Source organism: Myotis daubentonii, chromosome 9 (assembly GCF_963259705.1).
Source record: "Myotis daubentonii chromosome 9, mMyoDau2.1, whole genome shotgun sequence".
NCBI classification, from domain to species: Eukaryota; Metazoa; Chordata; class Mammalia; order Chiroptera; family Vespertilionidae; genus Myotis; species Myotis daubentonii.
Window position 1 is genome coordinate 43,646,957 of NC_081848.1, and position 22,833 is coordinate 43,669,789.

Genomic DNA, 22,833 nt, shown 5'->3' on the forward strand with positions numbered 1-22,833 from the left:
TCCCAGAACAAAGGTTTTTGAGTTGTGTTCTTAGAGTTCCCTTCCCAGGATTTGAGGGCAGGAAAATAGTGGAGTTCTGGCCTCCCTTCCCTTCAACCAGAGTTGGTTGATTTTTATCAGATTTATATACTAGTGTTCTGGGTAAAGAGCTCATTAAAAAAAAATGTTTTCTGTGAAAAATACTTGAAAATCAATTTTAGAAGCATAGTGGTAAAAGTGGGATATCTGTTAGATTCAGTAGACCAAAAGGCTGGATTGGCACTCTGTGGTCAGACTGCATTTCCTGAGCCCATGGTTGGCCCTGGTTTAGCTTGCTTAGGTCAGAGAACTTGACTTGGCCTTGAAGAGTGGGATATGAGACTTCTGCATATAAAGCTGCTAGAGGACAAGTAAAGAGCCCTGGGCTGGGCTTCAGAAGACCTGAAGTCTGCCCTAGACAGTTGGGTTCAGTGGATAGAGCATTGGCTTGTGGACTGAAGGGTCCCTGGTTCAATTCCTGTCAAGGGCATGTACCTCAATTGCAGGTACTATCCCCTGCCCTGGTCGGGGTGCCTGTGGGAGACAACCAATCAATGTGTCTCTTTCACATACTAGTAGATGTTTCTCCCTCTGTTTCTCCCCCTCCCTTCCACTCTCTCTAAAAATCAATAGAAAAATATCCTCAGGTGTGGCTTAACAAACAACAACAACAACAACAAAACCCAAGAAGACCTGAAGTCTAGTCTTGGCTTGTCCAGACTGACTAGGGAAACTCTAGGTTAGGTCTCACCCTTCTCTGGGTCTAAGACTCCTTCACTGGAAAACAAGGGGTTGAACCAGATAATATCTTTGAGCTCTGACCTATGATACACTCTTCATAATAATAATTAAGTAATTAAGGTTTATGCATGTAGCATGTTGCTCATAGTTCTTTCATGCCAGTTAGGTCATCTTGTTTTGTGCTCTAGTTAATTGTATCTGTACCTAATGTCTGTCTTCCCCCCTGACTGTAAGTCCTTTGAGGTTGTGTCTGATTCATCTCTGTGTCCACCCATTGGGCCTGGCGCAGGCAGGCCTGAGCACACATTTGCCTTCAGTATATGTCTGTGGAATTAAATTGTCTTAATAAAGCACAAAAATGTATAAAACTATCAGAAGCCAGGTGACTTGGAGCCACTTTTATGGCACAGAGATAGGAAGGGTCAATAAGGTTAGAGGAGAGGGAGACAGGTAGATAGGTGAGACTGTTTGCAAAGGCTTCTTGGAAAGGGAGGGACTCAGCTGAAGAGGGTAGAAAGAGAGCACAACCCCAGAAGGGCTGTTTCTTCTTCCTGTTCTCTCACTTGCTTTCTCAGAATAGGTGAGCTTTTTGTGCTCACAGCAGCTGAGAGACAAGGGCACCAAGTCGGGATGTTTAGAAGTAAGACACCACATGAAAGCATTTTGTTGGGGTAGAATAGAGAGATCACAGACAGGTTCTGGAGCCAAACAGCCAGGATTCAAATCCTGGTTGTACAGCTTACATTGTGAACTTGGACAAGTCAGTCAAAATGACCACTCTCTTTATTTCTTGAACACACATTTATTGAAAATCTTTTCCGGGCCAGGTATAGTGTCACACCAAGGATGCAGGTGTGAAAACATAGACAAGTCCCCTTGCCATAGACAAGTCCCAAATAGTTGTCTTATTTGCCTGATATAACTGGCAAAGAAAATAGATTTTTTTTCTAATAAAAAAATTATATTTACTGAGAAGCATTCAGAATGTCAACAAAACAGCTGCATTTTTTTTGCAATTAAAGAGTGGTATTCAATTAACAGAACAACAATTATTTTATATAAGTTGCATCAGAGACAATTGAAGATGTAAAAACTACCACCCCATATATAACTAATTTGTGCTGTGCACCAAGAACCTGCTTTAAATTTCCATGCCAGTTTATAGGCCCCATACTGTACCAGGCAAGGTTAGTGGCTATTGAAAATACCACCAGGGCCTTGACCGGTTTGGCTCAGTGGATAGAGCGTCAGCCTGCAGACTGAAGGGTCCCGGGTTCGATTCCAGTCAAGGGCATGTACCTTGGTTGCAGGCACATCCCCAGTGGGGGGTGTGCAGGAGGCAGCTAGTCGATGTTTCTCTCTCATTAGTGTTTCTAGCTCTCTATCCCTCTCCCTTCCTCTCTGTAAAAAATAAATAAAATATATATTTAAAAAAAGAAAATACCACCAGGACAGGACTATCTAAAGACACATTCGGTAGTGGCTTAACTATACAAGAAAAGACACTTTACAGTTTAAAAACAAATCTTACACACCCTTACATTTCAATTTTTTTCCTTTAAAAGGAATGAGTTGTGTCCCGAGGTGGGGCAAATGCTTTATATACAAGGAAAAAACTGTGCTAGAACCAACTTATTCTTTGTTATCATCATCATCACCTTCTTCTTCTTCTTCTTTCTCCTCATCCTCTTCAACTTCCTCATCTTCCTTCTTTTTCTTGCCCCTTTCAGCCTGACAACTCCCTTTTTTTGCTGCATCAGGCTTTCCTTTAGCTCAGTATGCAGTAATATCTTTTTTGTACTTCTCCTTTAGCTTAGCAGCTGTCTTCTCATCAGGCTGCTTGTCACCTGCAGCAGTGTGATCCCACATCTCTCCCACCTTTTTCGCAACATCACCAATGGCTAAGCCAGAATTCTCTCCTTTAATTTTTGGGCAACTTAGAACAAAACAAGAAAAAGGCCGAAGGAGGCCTCGTGGGTGCATTGGGATCCTTAAACTTTTTTTGTTTGTTTTCCCTTTAGGAGGGATATAGTTTTCATTTCTCTGTCATAATGGGCCTTGCCTGCCTTTGCCATGTCTTCACATTTTTTTTTTCTCTTTAGCACATATGGTCTTCCACCTCTCTGAGCACTTAGAAAACTCAGAGAAGTTGACTGAAGCATCTGGGTGCTTCTTCTTGTTCTCCTCCTGGCATGTGTGCACACAAAAAACATATGATGGCCCTAGCCGGTGTGGTTCAATGGATAGAGCACCCACCCGCAGACTGAAGAGTCCCAGATTCGATTCTGGTCAAAGGTATGGACCTCTGTTGCAGGATCTATCACTGGCCCTGGTGTGGGCACATGTGGGAGGCAACCAATTGATGTCTCTCTCTCTCTGTCTCTCCCTCTCCCTCCCCCTCTCTCTAAAAATCAATGGAAAAATATCCTCGGGTGAGGATTAACAAAAACAAAACAAATAACATGATACATTTTGCCTCTTGGCTTCTTAGGATCTCCTTTCCCATGTTTAATTATTTTCCCTCAGTAAGCACAGTTGCTCAGTGCCCATCTGACTTGCCCTTGCCCTTGCACTGTCTCTGTGGAGCTCAATGTACTGCAGTGGCTATGAGAGCCACAAGCCAGGGAGATAGATCTTAAACAGGTAATCATACACAAGTATAAGAGCATTTTGTTTCATTTTAAAAGTAGAATGACAATACTGTGTGCTTTGTGGGATTGTGAATATTAAATGAGATAATACAAGCGTCTAGCAGATTGTCCAGGGTTTAACAAATGAACATTACTGTAGTTAATTTCTCCATATGCCCATGGTGTTCTCAGGTTCTTCCCCCTCACCAATTCTTCCTTCTTTCTCAAGGTCAAAATGCTAAAGCTGACTTGGTTCTCCTACAAGAGCAGGCTGGCGACAGAGAGGAGGAGGAGAAGGGCCCTGAACTAATCTCACTCCTGCCCTAGAAGCTTCTAGCTTAGTCCTCGCTGAACTCCAGCTCCTATAGCTCGCCAGTGGCCCATATGGGTTTTCTGCTTAGTCCCAGTCCCTATCCCAGTCTCTTTAGGCTAACCCTAAATCAAAGTTCTCCTTTGACCCTGATGTGGTTCTAGGGACCTCACCTCTTGGGACTCCTCTGTATTCCCTGTTCTTCCCACTCTCAGTCTGCCTGAAGAGTGGAAGTAGAAGTCTGCCCTTCATTGCTATCCCTAAAGACAGCCTGATGTCCCATTTCGTGACACGGGAAAATGAGGGGCAAGACAAGAGATGGCAGAGAAAGAACAGGGGAAGTGACAAATGAAGCAAAATTCTAGAGTAGCATCCTCTGATCCATTGTTCCTGATTCTCTCCAAGAACCTAACTGGATAGTGGGAGGCGGGACCAAGGATATGCCCTATCTTCCCGGGGGGTGGGGGGTGGGGTGGGGGGGGGTCCCCTTCTCCCAAGCAGGCAGAATAATAGTTGTCTTATTTGCCTCAGGGACAGCTTTGCCTCTTTGAGGTTTTCCAAACTAGGTGGTACCCAGGTCACTGGCATAATCTGGGAAATTCCTTCTTCTTCAGCCCTAGTGTGTTTAGGAGCAACTCAGTTTGCACAAAGTCACACAGCTTAGCCAGGATGTAAATCTAAGCAGTCTAATTCCAGAACCCTTCACCCTCATCTGTGTACAGCCTTTCTGATTGCTTTAGGCAGTTACTTGTCCCTCTTCTGTGCTCCCGCACCTGCCCCTGTACCATTTTCTTTCAAGACATTATTCACAAGTACCAGTTGCTTTTCTAAAAACTGAGTTCTTTGAGGGTAGGAACTGGGTTGTTACGAAGAGGTGGTCAGTAGATGTTAAATGGATGAGTGGGCATTGGCAGTAAGATTCTAGAACTGATTCTGGCAGGGGAGATGATTCTCTTTGTGAAACTAGCCTGGGAAGGGTTGTGAGAAGCCAAGATCTCTTTTCCTATTCCCTATCCTGCCAGAGTGTGGCAGCTTCTCAGTAATAGATGTACTTGCCATGTTTGGACACCAGGGAGCTCCACAGATAACACAGCCCAGACTCAGAGATTCTTAAATTTTTCTGAGCCAGAGATTTAGGACTCTATTACACTTCTGCTGAAGACTCTCTCACTTTCCAAATGAAAGCTATTGGTATCCAGAAACCCTGTCGTGTACAGGAAGGACCGCTAGGCTGCTGTACAGAACACACATCATTCATTATTCACTTTTATTAAGGACCAGGTAAGTACCTGGAAGAATATAAAGATGAATGAAACAGGGTCCTGGATGAGCTCAGGGGCTAATGGGGAAAATAGATACTTATTAGGTAATCACAATCCAGTTATATAAGTACTCTAAGCGGTGTAGCAGAGACAGGACAAGTCAGGGAAGGTACTGGGTCTTTTTTTTCCTTTTTTTTTTTTTTTTCTAATAACTTCTGGTTCATGCTAGGCTGTCACCATTGGTCAAAGCATGAAAGCTTTTATTTCACTTGAGCTGAAACTTTTAGGATGGAGAGGAAATCCCAAAGGAGAAAGAGAGCTTGATGTGGTTGCCATGTCATCTTCTCAGCCTCAGTTTGTTCATTTGTAAAATGAGTACTGTATAGCTTGTCTTATCTAGCAGAGTTCTTGTGAGGGAGGAAATGAGATAATAGATATGAAAGCTCTTGAAAATTATGGAATAGAGGCACGAGAATTGTTTATCCAGTTTGATTTAACCAATGTCTGTAGGATATCTATTATGAGCAAAGCCTGAAGGGTGATTCAAGGGAGATACACCTGGCACATGTTAAAGGCTTAGTGTATAGGTTGTAAAAAGACAGATCACAAATAAAAAACTCTTTTCTTACAGAGGCTATAATCACACGAGGATTCAATATAAGAGCTATTGAGTTGAGAGTCACAGCTTCTGAGCCAGGAATATCCATGAGGTCTCAGGATGTTCCTATCTTGTACCAGTAAAATTTTAAAGCTGAACTGGATCTATAATTGGGTACCTACTCATCCTATAGTTGGGGAGACAGATCCAGAGAGGAACTGGATTTTCTGTTCTCACATCATGATTTTAGAGGCAGAGAGGAGATCAGAATGTTCCTTCTGTTGTCCAGACCATGTTTTTGGCTCCCAGACACTATTTTTCATTTTGGTAAAATACACATAATATTAAAATTTACCATCTTAACCATTTTTAAATGTACAGTTCAGTCATGTTAGCGACATTCACATTGTTTTGCAACCTATCTCTAGAACTCTTTTCATCTTGCAAAACTGGAACTATATCCATTGAACAATTCCCTATGCTCCCCAGCCCCCAACCCTTGGCAACCACTGTCCTACTTTCTGTATCTGTGAATTTTACTATTCTAGTTACCTTGTATAAGTGGAATCATATAGTTATCTGTCTTTTGTGATTGGCTTATTTCATTTAGCATAATGTCCTCAAGGTTCATCTATATAGTAACAAATAGAATTTCCTTCTTTTTAAAGGCTGAATAATATTCTATTGTATGTATATACCACGTTTTAAAAATCCATTCATCTGTCTGTAGGCACTTGGGTTGCTTCTACCTCTTGGCTATTGTGAATAGCTTATAGCTGCTATGAAAATGGGTATACAAATATCCTTTTGAGACTCTGTTTTTAATTTTTTGGTCGTTATATGCACAGAAGTGGAGTTATTGGATCATATGGTAATTCTATTTTTTAATTCCCAGACACCATTTTAGCCTCACAGGAAATGCAACAGGTTCTAAAAGATTCAAGATATTGATGTGAAATGGTAACAGACCCTTACTTCCTGCCTCTAGGCTCTTTGTATCAAATGGGTTATGAGCCCATAACCCCAAAGAAATCATGTGGCAGCTAAGAGAAATGATGCGGTTGAATTTAAAGGAAGTTGTAAGCATGCTTTTCTTTCCTTTATTCTTGTGTGTTCTTGTAGACAAATGAGTGAACAGGCAGATGGGTTGGCTTACACAGATGTGACAAACGAGCAGTCTGAGTGATTCAGACTGCAGATGTGTTTTGTGTGGCTTACACTTTTAAAAATGAGTTGCTAATACTAAAAAAAAAAAAGGGGGGGACATATAAAAAATCCAGTTTTTCATCTTCTCTTAAAGATGATCCAGCAATACCGAGTCTACCTTTCTGCCTGCTTTCCTGTGCGCCACGCTCCCCACAGCTTACTATACTTTCACCTACTCCTCTCAACTGTGTTACCTATCTGCCGGCTTTTCCATATGAGTTTAAAACCCTGGCTCAGCCCTAGCTGTCTTGGCTCAGTGGATAGAGTGTCCACTGAAAGGTCCCAGGTTCAATTCTGGCCAAGGGCACATGTCTGGGTTGCAGGCTTGATCCCCAGTAGGGGGTGTGCAGGAGGCAGCCAATCAATGATCCTCTCTCATCATTGAACTTTCTATTTCTCTCTTTCTCCCTTCCTCTCTGAAATCAATAAAGAAATATATATTAAAGACCCTGGCTCAGAGCATAGGTCTACTAGAACCTAGGTCAGGGGCTCATTTTCTGTTCTGGCCAATTTCCCAGCACACAGTTGTTACTCAATAAATATTTGAGTGATCATATGGATTAACTCATGTCAACTTACTATGTGCAGGGCCCTATGAATGCATCCTTTTCCTCAGAAATGAATAAGGCATAGCCCTTGACTTCTGAAAACTCACACTCTTATGGGTTAGGGGGAGGCAGACATGTGCATGGCCCAATTCTGGGTTAGAGGGAATGGTCAGAGTTAAGAGTCTCAGAAAAGGAGACCTTGAACTCTATCTATGAGAGGCCAGCTACAGGAGGAGTTGGAGGGTGGGAGGGAGTGTCTCAGAGAGAAGCAACAGCACATACCAATGACTTAGGTTCCATGTGTTTGAGGAACTTAAACAAGGTCAGTGTGACTGGAGCTTAGGGAGAGTGGTAGCAGATGACGTTAGATATGTATTTTTATATCAACAATCTAACCCTTAAGCCAGGCAGCTGTTGGGCAAATCCGTGTTCCAGGTTTGGTGGGCTTGCTCAGAACAGGTAGTTAGCTTACCACTGTCAGTCAGAGGAGGGACTGGTCCTAATTCCTTCCCCCGCCTCTGGTGCCAAGGACAGGGTAGGGCACAGAGCAGGTTTCTGTACAGATTTGCTGACAGCATACTTGAGAAGAGAACAGGAAGTGCAGGCTCTGTTAAAGGAGGCCCAGGAGCAGCTCTCCCTTCACTGGGGCACTCATTCTCAGGTCCCTAACACCTCCTTCAAGTGACAAAGAGAGCTGGGAGTGTGAGGTGCGGGCAAGAACCAGCTACAGGCCTGACCCGCAAAAACCTCAAAGGGGAGGGGACTTAAGAGGCAGGTAGGAAAGTGAAGGGAGGGCATCCTACTTAGCTTGGATGAGGCGGGGAGGGGTCTGGACGGCAGACTGGGCTCTTTAGCCGAGACTTAAGGGATGTGTAGGGCAGTTTTCCCTTGAGTGATGGGGACTTTTCGTTTTCTGGCAGTTCCTAATGGGCCTCCCCTGGGGCGGGTCCTTGCTTTACTCCCCAACCCTCTGCAAAGGGGCAGGGCCTCCCAGGAGCTCGTGTTCTATCGGCAGTACCCAGATTTGCCCGCCAGGGGCCGCTGCACACGGGTGACGAAGCGCGCGGGTTCCTAAGCTGCAGAGAGGCGGAAGCCGATTGGCTGCGCGGCGCGGCGGAGGGCGGAGCTTAGGAAGCCGGTTCTGAGTAGGGGGCTGGGAGCGCACCCCGGGCCAAACCGGGCCGGGCCGTTGTCGCCTCGAGCAGCCCCGGGCGGCAATCTTTTGTGCCGCGGGCCTCTGTCCAGCCCGGCTCTGGATCTGAGGCGAGTGGAGCAGCACTGAGGCCCGGAGACCCGGGCAGGGCAGCTCCTGCCGCCTTCGTCGTCGCTGCCGCCGCAGGCCTGGGTTACCTGAGCCACTGCGTGTCAGGGGCCCGTCCGCCCGTTCGCGGACGGTTAGCGCGGGAGAGACTCTCGTCGGGGAAAGGGAGGCCGGCACCCGACCCTTGGCGCGGGAGAGGGGTCCCCGCGGAGACTAGCGCGGGCCGGGGGCCAGGGGATCCCGCCGGGGGCTAGGGGCGCCCGGTGGGTGCCTCCAACAGGTTATTCCGGGATAAACCGGGCGCAGGGGCGGGCCGGGCTTCGCAGGGGGCCGGGCGGCGCGGGGCGGGCCAGTGGGAGAGCACGCCCCCGCCCGCCCGGGCCCGCCCCGCGCCGCCCGCCCGCCCGCCCGCCCGCCTGGGAGCCGCTGTCCCGGGCCTGGCCCGTGCGCGTCCGCCTGCTGAACCTGCGCTCAGCCGGCCGCCTGGGCACGGGACTGGGCGGGGGCACTGACCTCGGCCTCGGAGGCCTGGGATCCCGGCGCCGCCCGCGCCCGCGGGGACCTGCTCGCCCCGGAGCCGGTGCGGCTCGCCCCTCCACGGCGGGGCGAGGCCAGGTGCCCCCCCTCCCCGCGCTTCTTCCCCTCCACCCCCCTGCTCGCGGGAGATTCCGCCCGCCCGTTCCCTCCCTCAGGGGTGTAGCCCGCTGCGGAGCTGACCGCGCGGCCGGCCCGGCAGCCACCCCGTCCAAACTCTCCGGAAGCGGCCCGGGCACACTGGGCGCTCAGGCCGCCCCAACTCCGGCGGACCCACTGTCAGACCGGAGGCGACGGCCCTCTTTCCGAGCCCAAACTTGGAGCCCTTGACCTTTGGGCTGTCGGAGGAGGCCGGCCCCCGAGTGCCTGGACAGCTGCGGCGCCTCGAGGGCACCCTGCCTGGAGTTCCAGGACCCACGACCGCGCTCCCGGCCTCCCCTCGGGGGTCCCGCGGTGTCCGCGTCGGGCGCCTGCTGACGGAGACCCCGGGCCATGGGTCTGTGCGCGCGCCTCGCCCTGTGGCTCCTCTGGGGGCTCCTCCTGCACCATGGCCAGAGCCTCAGCCACATCCACAGCGAGAAGGCGACGGCAGCCGGCTCGGGGGCCAATAGCGAGGAGTCCACGGCGGAAGGTAAGGCTTTGCCACGGGCCGGGCCGGGCCGGGCCGGGGGCTTTGACTCGGAACCCAGGCGCCCACATGGGCAAGTTGAACTCGTCTTCTCCATGTGCCGTGGGATGGAGGACTCACACAGGGGCACTGCCTGTTCCCAGGAGTCCAAGGAGTTCTTCCCGTTCGGGAGACCTGGCTAATGGGTTTTTCTCTCTTGCACCACTTTCCTCATCCCCCCCCTCCCCCCAGGATGTCTTTTGTGGGCAGTGAGGAGAGGTCTGCCTCTGGGGCCCCTTGGCCTTTCGGATCCGCAAGCCAGTACCCCTTCCCAGAGCTGCTTGTTCAGGAAGAGTGGCCAGGGCCCATAAGTCGGTCGCTGTTGGCTTCTTCAGCACTTGGCAACCCGGGGAGGTGGAGGCTACTTGGGTTGGGCAGTCAGGGCTAGGCCAGCTCCATTGGTATGATCAGGTGTGCCTTCCTATTCCAGCAAGTGTGGGAACCCCAGGCCCTCCCTCCCCTTAGGTAATCTGCTGGGTATTAGCTGTGACACACAGGGCACTTCCTTAGATGGAATTTTTAAAAATCTGTTTCCCACAAGGGCGTTCAATGGCCTTTCCTCAACGCGGGCACCATGTCTCGTCTGGGACCACTTGTTGACCTCTGTTTCTTCTGAGGGATGAGGGTGGGGATTCTGATATGTTTGTTCTGTCCTGGTTTCTCCTATGTACTCACGGAGCCTGGTCAGAGAGCAGGAGCCTTGCTGGTGTTTTGGTGCAGAATAAAAGAGCCCTTTTTAAAATGCATTTGTTTTATACAAGGGTTAGAAGGAATTCTGTGTTCTTTCTCTGTTGCTCTCACGGTGTTCTACCCAAAGCAGTGGGCTGCAGAGTGGGGATGGTTGATAGCTGGGTCCTTTCTGAGGTGGGCAAGCTCCAGTGAGAGGATGCTCAGTGGATAACCATCGATACAAGGAGGAAAAGGGAACAGGGCATGGTGTCCGGGAAGTTTCACGGATGCACTCAGAGGCTGGCTTTGGTGGTAGACTTTTTCTTAGGAAACCCCCTTTTAACTTCCTTGACTGGGTTGCGTGTGATTCCAGGTACCCCAAGGGCTGGGTTCCAACTGAAGTTAGGGTTGCCCTGTATACAAGCATGGCACCTTGGTGTTGCTTTGAAGATAGGTCCTTCTTGCATATTAATACTTTTTCTCCATGTGGTGTCTCCTTGGCCCCTGAAACATAGCTCAAAGCTTGGTCTGATTGGGCTGTGAAGTGAAAGACTGGTAGGCAGATGTAGGCCTAACTGTGAAGTAGCTCTAAGGAACATCTCTGTTGTTCCAGTGACATCCCTGTTTATAACTGATATGTTCCCTTTTAACCCTAAAATATGAGTGTCTAACATAAAATGAATATTTTTTTGGGGGGGGGGAGGTGTTTTATAGGTTAGATCAGGGGTGGGCAAACTTTTTGACTCGAGAGCCACAATGGGTTCTTAAACTGGACCAGAGGGCCGGAACAAAAGCATGGATGGAGTGTTTGTGTGAACTAATATAAATTCAAAGTAAACATCATTACATAAAAGGGTACGGTCTTTTTTTTTTTTTAGTTTTATTCATTTCAAACGGGCCGTAGTTTGCCCACGGCTGGGTTAGACACAAGCTAAAGGGATGAAGTTTTGAATTTTAGGTATTAGCTAGCTACCAGGAATATGTTGTGCTTGTGGAGGGGAGTGATAAGTGAGAGGCATTCCAGCATCCTTCAGAACCACCCCCTAACTTGAGCTTATGGAGACAGTCTTTCCTACAACATATTTCAGAGACCTTGATGTGTTGATTATACTGCTTAGGCCTCTCTTGGTCTTCCTTTCAATTCAGAAATGAGTTTCTGCTGTCACAATAATATGGAATCCTAGGGAGGGAAGCCTCAGAGATCCTAGGGTGCTGGGAATGGCTATGGTTTGTGGGAACTTGGAGGTCCCAGCACTATTGTTCTGGCAGGTTGTCTCCTTGGGTCTGTCGGGAAATTTGTCTCTGATTCATACAGGAACTAAGTTTTGCAAAGAGGTGGTTTGTGGAATGGGCACAGCTAGAGGATTTGGGGAGAAGTTTTATGCGCAGCCAGGAATCTTGTAGGTTTTCCAGTTCCTGTGTATCTTCAGAACACAGGAGTTTACTTGCTCTTAAAACTGCCACTTTTCTAAATCATATTCAACATACCCAGTCAATTTATATGTTCTCTGAAGTTTATATTTTACAATAACACAGCTATTTTTCTTACAACAGTCTCACAATAGCCCTGTTAGAATGTGGGGCAGAAGCTGGGTGAAGAATCTGAATCCTGTGCTCAGTCTTATAGACAGGTTTTCTGATGCTTAAGTTCTAGACCGCTTCCATCGTCTCAGGCCCTGCCCTGTTAAATGAGCGCTGGGCAAGGCCAAGAGAATGTAACTTTTCTCCTGGTGAATTAGTGAGGCAGGCCTTGGTGACTCTGCAGCAGAGAGTGAAGAAAAGGCCTGTCTTTTTCTACTCTGGAGAGTCTTCTGCAGGGGCGAGAGAATTGGATATTTTCTCTTGTTGGATGTATATGCCCATCTAAAGGCCTGACCCTGCAGGGAAGGCAGGTTCTCTGGTAGCAGGCCCTCTCATTGGGCCATTCCTGTCACCTCCTGGCTCTTTGATGCCTGTACACTGAGCCATAGCTAAGTCACTTTCTCATTAAAGATCTATCCTGGCTATGCTGCTCTGGGGCCTGCATTTCTGAAGCTGGACTGGAACTCATGCTTGGAATCTCCCTTTGGACTCCGGGCTCACTACCTCTAGAAACTCAAAATGTTTTCTGCAGAATGTGTGTGAGGGGTCCCAGGTAAGTCTGGAGTTGTAACTGCTAGTGTTGGAGATATGAGGACCTCTAATCAGGAACTGTGGTTTGACTCAGTATAGCTAGAACAGAGCCTCAGAGGACAGACATGTAGGCTGTTTGTGGGGTGCAGTCTGACTTCTCAATAAACCCTGATGGAGTAGGAGGCCAGAGCCATGCCTGCCCACCCAGCTAGTTGCTGTTGCTTCCAAGGCTATAAATGGCTTGGCCATCTTGGTAGCTATGCTAATTTTAGCTGAGGGTGGCTCCCGGAACTGGACTGGAGCCAAGAGCAGGTGGGTGGGGCTTGACTGAGGCTAATATTGGAGGCTGGGGAGAGGGTCACAGTAATCCTGGGGTAGCCAGGACATCATCTGCACCCATGCCTCAGCTTTGACAATCACCTGTAGCTAGGTTAATTTATTTAGCAAACATTGAACAGTGCCAGCTCATGTGCTATTTAAGTGCTTGTTCTGGGCCAGGCAATATGTTTGGTGTTGAATTTAAGGCTGAACAAAACAGACAGGTTCTCTGCCCTCATGAAGTTTACAGTCTAGTGGGGAGATAGGAAATAAATACATAAATAAATATAGTATATTGTGGTAAGTTCCATGGAAGAAAACAAACAGAGTGCTATGATGGAGAATGGAAGGATAGAGATCCAGCTAAAATAGGAACCCAGTGCCTGGTAAGATTTTAATAACATCAATAATAATAGCAGCAAACATGTTTTAGTACTTACTAAAATAGTTTCAGGCACTATTCCAAACATTTATTCTTCCAGTCATTCTGTGTGCTAGTATTAGCCTCATTTTATAGGTAAAGAAATGGAATCATAGGTTAAGTAACTTTTGCCCGAGGTTATACAATATTAGGGAGTAGAACCAGAATTTAAACCCAGGCAGTCTGATTTTTCTCTCTACCTCCCAAACCGCTACGTTATACACTTTCTCAAAACTCTGTGATAAACTTTGTAATAGAGGTATTGTATATACATAGAGAAGGCTGTGGGAAACCCAGAGGAGCAAGTGACTAACCCTGCCTAGGCTAGCTGGGGGAGGCTTTTCGGTTTCCCTCATAATTTTTCTCAGATCTTGGGGAGCTAAAAAGTAATTGCCTACTTCAAAAAAGCTAAGAGGTGGAAACATCAGTTAGTTCCACCCAGTTTTTTTAAATACATATGAGGAAATTGATGTCTAAAGAGGCATCAAACAGAAGTTCCATCTGAGTTATTAGAACTAGACTAAGACATTTGAGTCAGGGACCCTGACTAGTGCTTACTGCTTGCTTTGCACTGTGGAAGGAACTTAGGGCTACCACAGAAATCCAAGTAAAAAACAACAACCAACAAAAGCAAAGTAAAGAAATAAGAAAAAAAAGATAAGGAAAAAAATAAAGAAGTCTAAATCTGGGATTGGGGTGCAGATATAGGATATTTGTTTAGAGATTATTAAATACAACATAATGCACAGGCTTAATGAAGCTCGAAACCAGGTACTGTAGATTGTAGATTAAGGGTTAAGTGAGTTCTGTGTGGGCTGGGCTAGGCTAAGGTGGTTGAAGAGGGCTTCCTGGCAGGCGGGGTAGGGCACAGGTTGAAGAGAACCAGGAGGGAGTGATTTGATTTGGGGAAGGATGAGGGAAATGTAAGTGTCTTAGATGTCTCTTATCACCACTGTAAGCACCAGGGGGTCTCACTGTTTGGTGGCTGAATAATTATTGGGCAGAGTTGCTTCATAGTTGGCCAGCTACCTCGCATGAGGGCCCATAGACAGGAAGATTGCAGTCATGTGTGATCTAGCAGCAGATCTAGTAAGTGCCCTAATTTGGAAGTAATGAGGAGTGTAAATAATATTTTAAGATATCTGAAACAATTGTAATGTGACATGAAAATGACTATAATTTTTATTGGTGACAAAAATCATAGGTACTACTTATAATATTGTAGTTGGTTGCTTACAATATGTAATTAAAGGAAATGTTAACTTTCAAGAAGAGAATATTGAAAATAAAGATATAATTTCTTTCTCATCCATATTCACAGGTGCCCTTGAATTCTACCCATTAGCTCCTTAGGAATGTGGAACCTTCACATTAAGAACTCTGTCTGGCAAGGAAGAGATGGGGTCCTGTGGAGGGGTGTGGTTTCTGAGATCTCCACAGGACTTGGGTCTGAGCCCCAAGAGGCCCCTCATTTCCTGCAGAGTAGCTTTGACATATGTTGCTGAGTGACTTCATGGGCTTGCTGTGGTCCATTTTCCTTTGTGGGAAATGATTCTCCAGGAAACTCAGTAGCTGTGCTTGGGAGACTTTTAGGGAGATAGAAAGATACCAAACTGGGCCTCCAACAGAGCTTTCCTTTTGGTTACTGCTGATAAAAAAATATTATGAAATATTTAAGATATACAACATAGTATAAAGGATAATACATTGAATACCCAGGTGCCCACAATAGTTTAAGAAATAAAATAATAGTACAAAGCTTTCTTCTATTACCCTAAGGACACTTTGTATAAATCTCTTTTGTAACACTAGTACATTGTATATGTTTGTTCTCTCACAAGTATAAGCTTTTTGTAGAAGAAGAGAGGAGCGTTATTACTTTAGCTCTGTTTTTATTGTCCCTAGGCTAAAACTTGTATTAAAAGTTTGTTGGATGCCAAACCGGTTTGGCTCAGTGGATAGAGCATCAGCCTGCGGACTGAAGGGTCCCGGGTTCGATTCCGGTCAAGGGCATGTGCCTTGGTTGCGGGCACATCCCCAGTGGGGGGTGTGCAGGAGGCAGCTGGTCGATGTTTCTCTTTCATCGATGTTTCTAACTCTCTATCCCTCTCCCTTCCTCTCTGTAAAAAATCAATAAAATATATTAAAAAAAAAAAAGTTTGTTGGAAAGCTTGAATCCAGGGCCTGTCTGAATGGATCATATTTTCTGTCTTCATTTCAAACTATCTCATATATCTTGGTACACATTCTGGGCTTTCCCCTCAACCCTTGGAAGTATTGCTTGTCCAGGGCACTTTGTATTTTCATCCAAAATCAAATCTGTTTATACCTTTCAATCTATTATTTTATCAACTTTGGAAGTAGTTAGGGCTGTTTTTATTATTATGCCCATTTTAAAGATGAAGAATTTATAGCTGAGAAATTTGTGTCACATAGCTAAAAAGTGGCAGGATCAGAAAAATGGCTCTGAGGATCTGTGTACCAAGCCCTTGCTGTTTTTTTTTTTTTATCAAATACACTAGGGGCCTGGTGCACGAATTTGTGTATGGGTGGGATCCCTTGGCCTGGCTGGCGATCAGGGCTGATTGGCGCTGGCTGGCCAGGGGGAGGGACTGCAGGAGGTTGGCCAGCTGCAGGAGGTTGGCTGTGGGAGTGCACTGACCATCAGCGGACATCTCCTGCATTGAGTGTCTGCCCCCTGGTGGTCAATGCATGTCATAGTGACTGGTTGGCCGAAGAACCGGTTGTAATGGTCGCTTAGGCTTATATATATATAGACTAGAGGCCCAGTGCACGAAATTCATGCATGGGTAAGGTTCCTAGTGGCTGCCGGCTGTTGGCCGGGGCCTCCCTTCCCCTGGCTGCCTGCTGCCACCGCCGGCTGGGTCCTCCCTTCGCATCCGCCTTGGCCTGGTGCTGGCTGCACCATCCCACCGTAGTCCCACTCTCATCAGGGCCCATTGGGGCCAGCGGCACCTCCACTGCTGCCCGCTGCCAGCGCCATGTCGCTGATGCCCACCATAGTCCACGCTGCCCCCTGGTGGTCAGTGCATGTCTAACTCCCGGTCAGTCAGACTCCCACCCATGGGGACAATTTGCATATTAGCCTTTTATTATATAGGAAGGATTACCTGTTGATGTGTTGCTCACTGATCTGGCATTGGAAGCCTATAGCCTCAATGGTTTGGAGATAGCTGTGTTAACAAAGGTGTAAGAACAGTCTAGTTTCCTATCACAAAGTGCTGCTCTGGAAGATGGTAGAGTCTACAGTCTTACCCCCCATACCCTGTTGTTGAAGTTATCTGTGTATATGCCTGCCTTCCTTGATGTTCCATACGCTCCTCAAGGGTTATTAGGACAGCAAGCTCCTAGCACAAGCTTGGCATATATCCTATAAAGTTTGTAGAACTAAATTGAAGAATACTTATTGTCTGGTTCTGATTCTACTATAGTTACTAGGCACTTGGTTAGAAGTTAAAAAATATTTCTTTGGAAAGGGTTAGGTGAAGTTGAAGGAATAAACTTCATTTACTTTGAAAGTTCACTGTTTTAGAATTTCTCATTTGTCTTTGTTAAGAAAAACCATCCAGATCACTTTGGGTCCAACAGTCTCACTTCACTTGGAAGAAGTTTGTCTAATATTTTAAAGTAACCAAACTCTTATCATTGTAGTTATTACCAAGAGCCTGCAGTTATGAGTAGCTGGAAAATTGTCTAATTCATATGTGTAGTGGGGAAAGGAGTGTGTGGGCTGAATAGAAGCCTAGATGTAAAGTGAGATGATTGGCTTTGGTTTTCAGAAGGGTCTGAGTTGGCCACAGCCATCAGACCTAAATATAGTACCTGGATTTAGGGGAGCATCAGAGTTTCAGTTCCTTTCCTTATTAGCTGTGGATCTAGTGGAGGGTAACTCATCTCATTTCTCTCAGCCTTAGTTTTTTCATTTGTAGAAAGGGAATAACCTTAATGAATAAATTTGTAGTGAGGCTCAAATAAGATAACTTAGGTGGTGAAAGGGCTTTATAACTCCAAACTACTGCACAACTAGGGATAGTTGGGTCCTTTCAAACTTTGCTTTTGTGTGCTGAAAAGCCTCAGTCAGAATCTGAGTGTTGGCTTATGATAGCACCTCTCTGTAGTTGCTTCTCTGAACCTGCTACAGGTCCATTGTTTTATTCTGGTGTGGCCAAACTAGGCTTTTAATTAAGGCTTACTCTAGGCCAGAGGAAAGCTGATGATAAAGTATGGGTGCTAGTCTTTGACTTTATTTCTGGTCCATACCCCCTTCCTTTAACTGCAGACTTGAAATGTCTGGCCAAATGGGCATGGTCGCCATTTTTGTTGGTGCATAACAAATTATCCTAAAACTTAGAGGCTTAACATAATAAACATTTATTATCTCACAGTTTCTGTGGGTTAGGAATCTGGTTGCTGCTTAGCAAGGTGCCTCTGGCTCAATGTCTCTTATGAGGTTGTAGGCAAGCTGTTAGGCTGGCATTGAAGGCTCAACTTGGGGGAGAGTTGCTTTTAATTTATGTGGTTGAATGGCAGGCCTTGGTCCCTTGCCACATGAGCCTCTCCATTGGGCTGCCTCATGACATGATAGTTGGCTTCCCCCACGACAAATGATCCAAGAAAGAATGAGAGTGCTCAAGATGGAAGTTACAGTCTTTTTTATTACCTAATTTTGTAATTGATATGCCACAATTTTTGCCATATTCTATTTGTTAGAAGCAAATCAATAAGTTTAGCCCACACTCAAAGTGAAGGGCCAGGCTGGTGTGGCTCAACGGTTGAGCATCCATCCAGGAACCAAGAGGTCACTGGTTCAATTTCCAGTCAGGGCACATGCCAGGATGTGGGCTCCATCCCCAGTGTGGGGCGTGCAGAAGGCAGCTGATCAACGGTTCTCTCTCATCACTGATGTTTCTATCTCTCCCTCTTCCTTCCTCTCTGGAATCAATAAGAAAAGAAAAAAAGAAGTGAAGGGATTACACAAGGGCATGAATATCAGGAGATCAGGGATCACTGGGAACGTCTTAGAAGGTGCCTATGATATCACCTCAGGGTCATGATCTTGGGAACAATGGCTTCTAGGTGCTGTGTCCTCTTAGCTCAAGCTTGTCAAATTCAAAGGCCAACATGAGTTAAATAAGCAAGGTTTAAATTTATGTGGGCCCCCAAAAAACAAAAGTTTCTATGTTCATAGAAATATAGGTTTGCCCTGACCAGTTTGGCTCAGTGGATAGAGCATTGCCCTGTGGACTGAAGGGTCCTGGGTTCGATTCCGGTTAAGGGCGTGTGCCTTGGTTGCGGGAACATCCCCAGTGGGTGGTGTGCAGGAGGCAGCTGATTGATGTTTCTCTCTCATCGATGTTTCTAGCTCTCTGTCCCTCTCCCTTCCTCTCTGTGAAGGATCAATAAAACAAATTAAAAAAAAGAAAAGAAATGTAGGTTTATTTCGATAGACATGCTGAATACAAAGGGCTGAAATAAATGAGTAATCAACATAAAATAATAAAACATTTTAATACAAATTAATATTTTTTCTTGATCATTAACTTACCAGACACTGAATAACTGCACAAATTAATAAGTGTAACGCAAATAAACCTATCTTTCTTGTTCTCCGAAAGCGAAATATTTCCTATTGTGCATACCAAACAAGTTAGTACAAGACTAATAACATGGCAGTCGGCTGCTAAAATATTCGCTGCTAGTATTAGTGGAGAGAAATGGTGTGCCTGCACAGAAGGCGCATAAGGGAAATGAATGCAACATGATTATAGTAATCAGTCATTAGGGAATGTTGTAGTTATTGATAACTAGAGGCCTAGTGCACGAAATTTGTGCATGGGGGTGGGAGGAGTCCCTCAGTCCAGCCTGCACCCTCTCCAGTCTGGGACCCCTCGGGGATGTTCGACTGCCTCTTGCAAATCAGAACCACTGGCTCCCAACTGCTCACCTGCCTGCCTGCCTGATCACCCCTAACCACTCTGCCTGCCTGCCTTATTGCTCCTAACTGCTCTCCCCTGCCAGCCTGATCGCCCCTAACTGCTCTCCCCTGCCGGCCTGATTGCCCCTAACCACCTCTACCTCGGCCCCCGCCACTGTGGCTTTGTCCGGAAGGATGTCTGGAAGATGTCTGGTCTAATTAGCATATTATCCTTTTATTAGTATAGATTATGTATAACAGGATATTGTAAAAACTAAGTTACAAAATTTTTATTAAAACGTTTCTTACATACTGTTATATTGGCTGGGCCGCAAAAATATTCATTGTGGGTTGCATTCAGCCCACAGGCCTTGAATTTGATATGCTTGTCCTAGCTTTTCTTTGTCTCCTAGAGCCTTGTAGAGTCTTTTTGTACTTCCTTAGACATGGTCCCTCCCTCTGTACTCGTCCCCTGTCTTAGGCCCAATACTAAACTAGCTTTTCATTTTAGGTTCTAGTCCTGCCTCCCAACTCATTGTTTGGTACCTTCAGGTGTGTTTTTTTAGTTTTTGTTTGTTTGTTTTAATTCTCACCCAAGGATATTTTCCCATTGATTTTTATTTTTATTTATTTATTTTTTTAAATTTTATTGATTTTTTTTACAGAGAGGAAGGGAGAGAGATAGAGAGTCAGAAACATCGATGAGAGAGAAACATCGATCAGCCGCCTCCTGCACATCCCCCACCGGGGATGTGCCCGCAACCCAGGTACATGCCCTTGACCGGAATTGAACCTGGGACCCTTCAGTCCGCAGGCCGATGCTCTATCCACTGAGCTAAACCGGTTTCGGCCCCATTGATTTTTAAAGAGAGTTAAAGGGAAGGGGAGAGACAGACAGAGAAAAATATCAATGTGATAGAGACACATCGATTGGTTTCCTCTCATATGTGCCCGACCAAGGCTGGGGATTGAGCCTACCCTTGACCAGAATCGAACCTGGGACCCTTCAGTCCTCAGGCCGACGCTCTATCCACTGAGCAAAACTGGCTAGGGCAGTACCTTTAGTTTTGGAGTCCGTTGTACAGCCTTGGAGCTTTTACTGCCCCAACTTAGCTTCTGAGAGCTAGACTTATAAGTGGCGTTGACATAGATTTACACACTGACAGATGAAAAATTTACTCTGACCTTTGATTTTTTAAAAATATATTTTATTGATTTTTTATAGAGAGGAAGGGAGAGGAATAGAGAGTTAGAAACATCCATGAGAGAGAAACATGGATCAGCTGCCTCCTGCACACCCCCTACTGGGGATGTGCCCACAACCAAGGTACATGCCCTCGACCCGAATCGAACCTGGGACCCTTTAGTCCACAGGCCGATGCTCTAGCTACTGAGCCAAACTGGTCAGGGCTTACTCTGACCTTTTAGACCATTGATGTTAGGTGCTAGGACTGGAAGGATTTTTAACACTAGAAAGACTGAAACTTAGTGTATACCTATATTGCCCCAAAGCAGTCAAAATGACTGCATTGTGAAAGAATAATATCGGAGCACTCTTCACTTATGTTCCTTAGCTTTTCCAATAACTCACTTATATTCGACATTTCTTTCATGAATTTAGGGCGCAAAAGAAATAAAATAAACAACTTATTAGAACAAATATCACTGCATAAAGATTCGAATAACAAGTACTAGTTCAGCTTATTGAGCAACTGCAACTTACCAAGTATCGACAATTTATCATGTACTTGTATGTTATCATGTGACGGTAATCGAAAAAAAATGAAAACTGTTATTTCAATACAGAGCCCAACTGGTCATATAAGAAATTTACTCAATTCAATAATAAGAGTCATTTGATTATTTAAAATTTCCCAAGCAGTCAAAATGACTGCTTTTGGGCAATATAGGTATAACACATATATATATACCGGAAATGAAGGAGGGGGGAGGTAACTACAATTATTAATAAACGCATTTATATGTTGTACAAAAAGTCACAAAATTCTAAGACATTGTGTCCTTATATACATAATTGTTTTTCTAATTGAAATTAAAAAGCAGTCAAAATGACTTCCTTGGGCAATCTAGTGTTAAGGACTATCTCTCCCAAACTCATTTTACACATGAGAGGAACAAACTTGCGCAAGGTCTTAGCTACGGCTAGATTCTAATTTTGTCTGATTCTCATTCACTTACTGTTCCCACTCTGTTGTGGAGCCTCTATGCCCTGATGCAGCCAGTTTGGGTTGCTAGGGGTGTCTGAGACATATACAGAGGAGAAACAGAGTAATTCACAATACTGTATTGTGTTTACAGAAATTGTGCTGGGCAGAATTGGGGGTATACAAAGCTGTTGTTAAGTGCCACTTCTGAGGAGTTTCTCCCCCGCTAGAGAGCTTTTGTAATAAGGCACAGAAAAAGAAGCTTAGTGATATTTTTGGCATATGGTGATTAATATCTGCATTCTGTACCACACTCTTTGCAATCTCAGTTCAGAGCAAGGAGAGATCTCTGTTTTGATGTACAGAGTAGGCTTTCTGAGGAGGTGGGTCAGAGTGTTGTACTGTATGTTTCACCATTGTTTGGCTCGGCAGGTTGCATTATGTATGGATTTGGGGCCTCCATAGGCAGAGTAAATGTATTTAAAGCCTTGTGGGATTACTTGTGGCCACTTGGAAAGTGCCAAGGGGAAGCTTCTTGGGCACTGAGAATTTGACAGGATCTTGCCTGTGTTGGCATACCTTGCTAGAGCAGGTGAGGTGCGAATAGGGATGCCTATGGCACTGTCATGCTTAAGTGGAGCAGATTTATTTCATATGGGAGGCCATGCAAAGAAAAACCTGAAGTGAGCCAACAAAAATGTCCTTTTGTTCTCTGCTGGGATTTGGAATAGAGATAGTGCAGGCTCTAAAATCCCTCTGTGAGTGGTTGTTTTCTTCCTGACCCAGGGGTTTGGTCCCAGATCACGTTGCTCACTCACTTCATCTTCTCTGTTCCCCTCTCTACACCTTGGGCCAGCCAGGCTTTTTTTTTTTTGTCTTGTTCTGCAGAACATATCTTATATTGATTTTCTTTTGCCTTTACTTATGTCGTTTTACTCTTCTCCCAGGATGTTCTCCCCTCTCTTCCTTTCTTCCTACCTAACATTTCAGTCCTTTGTGAGTGTTCCCTGATATTAACGCTAGCCATGAATTCCCTGTCATCTCTGATAAGATTCTGGTTGCATGTGCTATCTGCAATATTCTCTGTGCACTTCACACCCTGCTTGTGCCTCTTAAAACAAGAGACATCCTGATGTAGAATCAAGAGCACTAGGCACTGGCTTGAGTCCTTACTGACAGTATGAGCCAAACTATAGTTTCCTCACTTGAAAAATGGGGTCAAAAGGTAGTTTATTTGAAAGGGTTGTATTCGTTTTAAAGTCTTTGTGTGTGTTTTCTTCTCTCTGGTGGGCAAGAGCTATGTTCGGTTTGTTGACCATAGTACCTATCCTTAGTATCTGTCACAGGGCTGGTCAGAGAGTATGTATCTAAAATATATTTGTTGAATAAATGAATGAATAACAATGAGTTGATCCTTGGATTGAGTAGACATGGAGGG

General features: G+C 45.5%; 1 protein-coding gene and 1 pseudogene across 12 annotated transcripts in view; one reads left to right on the plus strand and one right to left on the minus strand.

The window, feature by feature from the left end:
• Positions 1 to 2,391: 2,391 nt before the first annotated feature.
• LOC132241853 (high mobility group protein B1-like) lies at positions 2,392 to 3,951 on the minus strand (annotated as a pseudogene).
• A 5,323-nt stretch (positions 3,952 to 9,274) lies between these two features.
• Positions 9,275 to 22,833, plus strand: part of STIM1 (stromal interaction molecule 1) — a 228,975-nt gene continuing 215,416 nt past the window's right edge. For 11 of the 12 annotated variants that reach the window (XR_009454416.1, XR_009454417.1, XM_059708612.1 and 8 more), the window contains exon 1: positions 9,457 to 9,739. Coding sequence is in view for 10 of the 12 variants with exons in the window: in XM_059708612.1 (XP_059564595.1) it covers positions 9,601 to 9,739 (139 nt within the window). In the remaining 2 variants the exon portion in view is untranslated. Of the gene's footprint in view, positions 9,740 to 22,833 lie in introns of all 12 variants that reach the window. The other variant, XM_059708614.1, reaches the window with a different exon arrangement.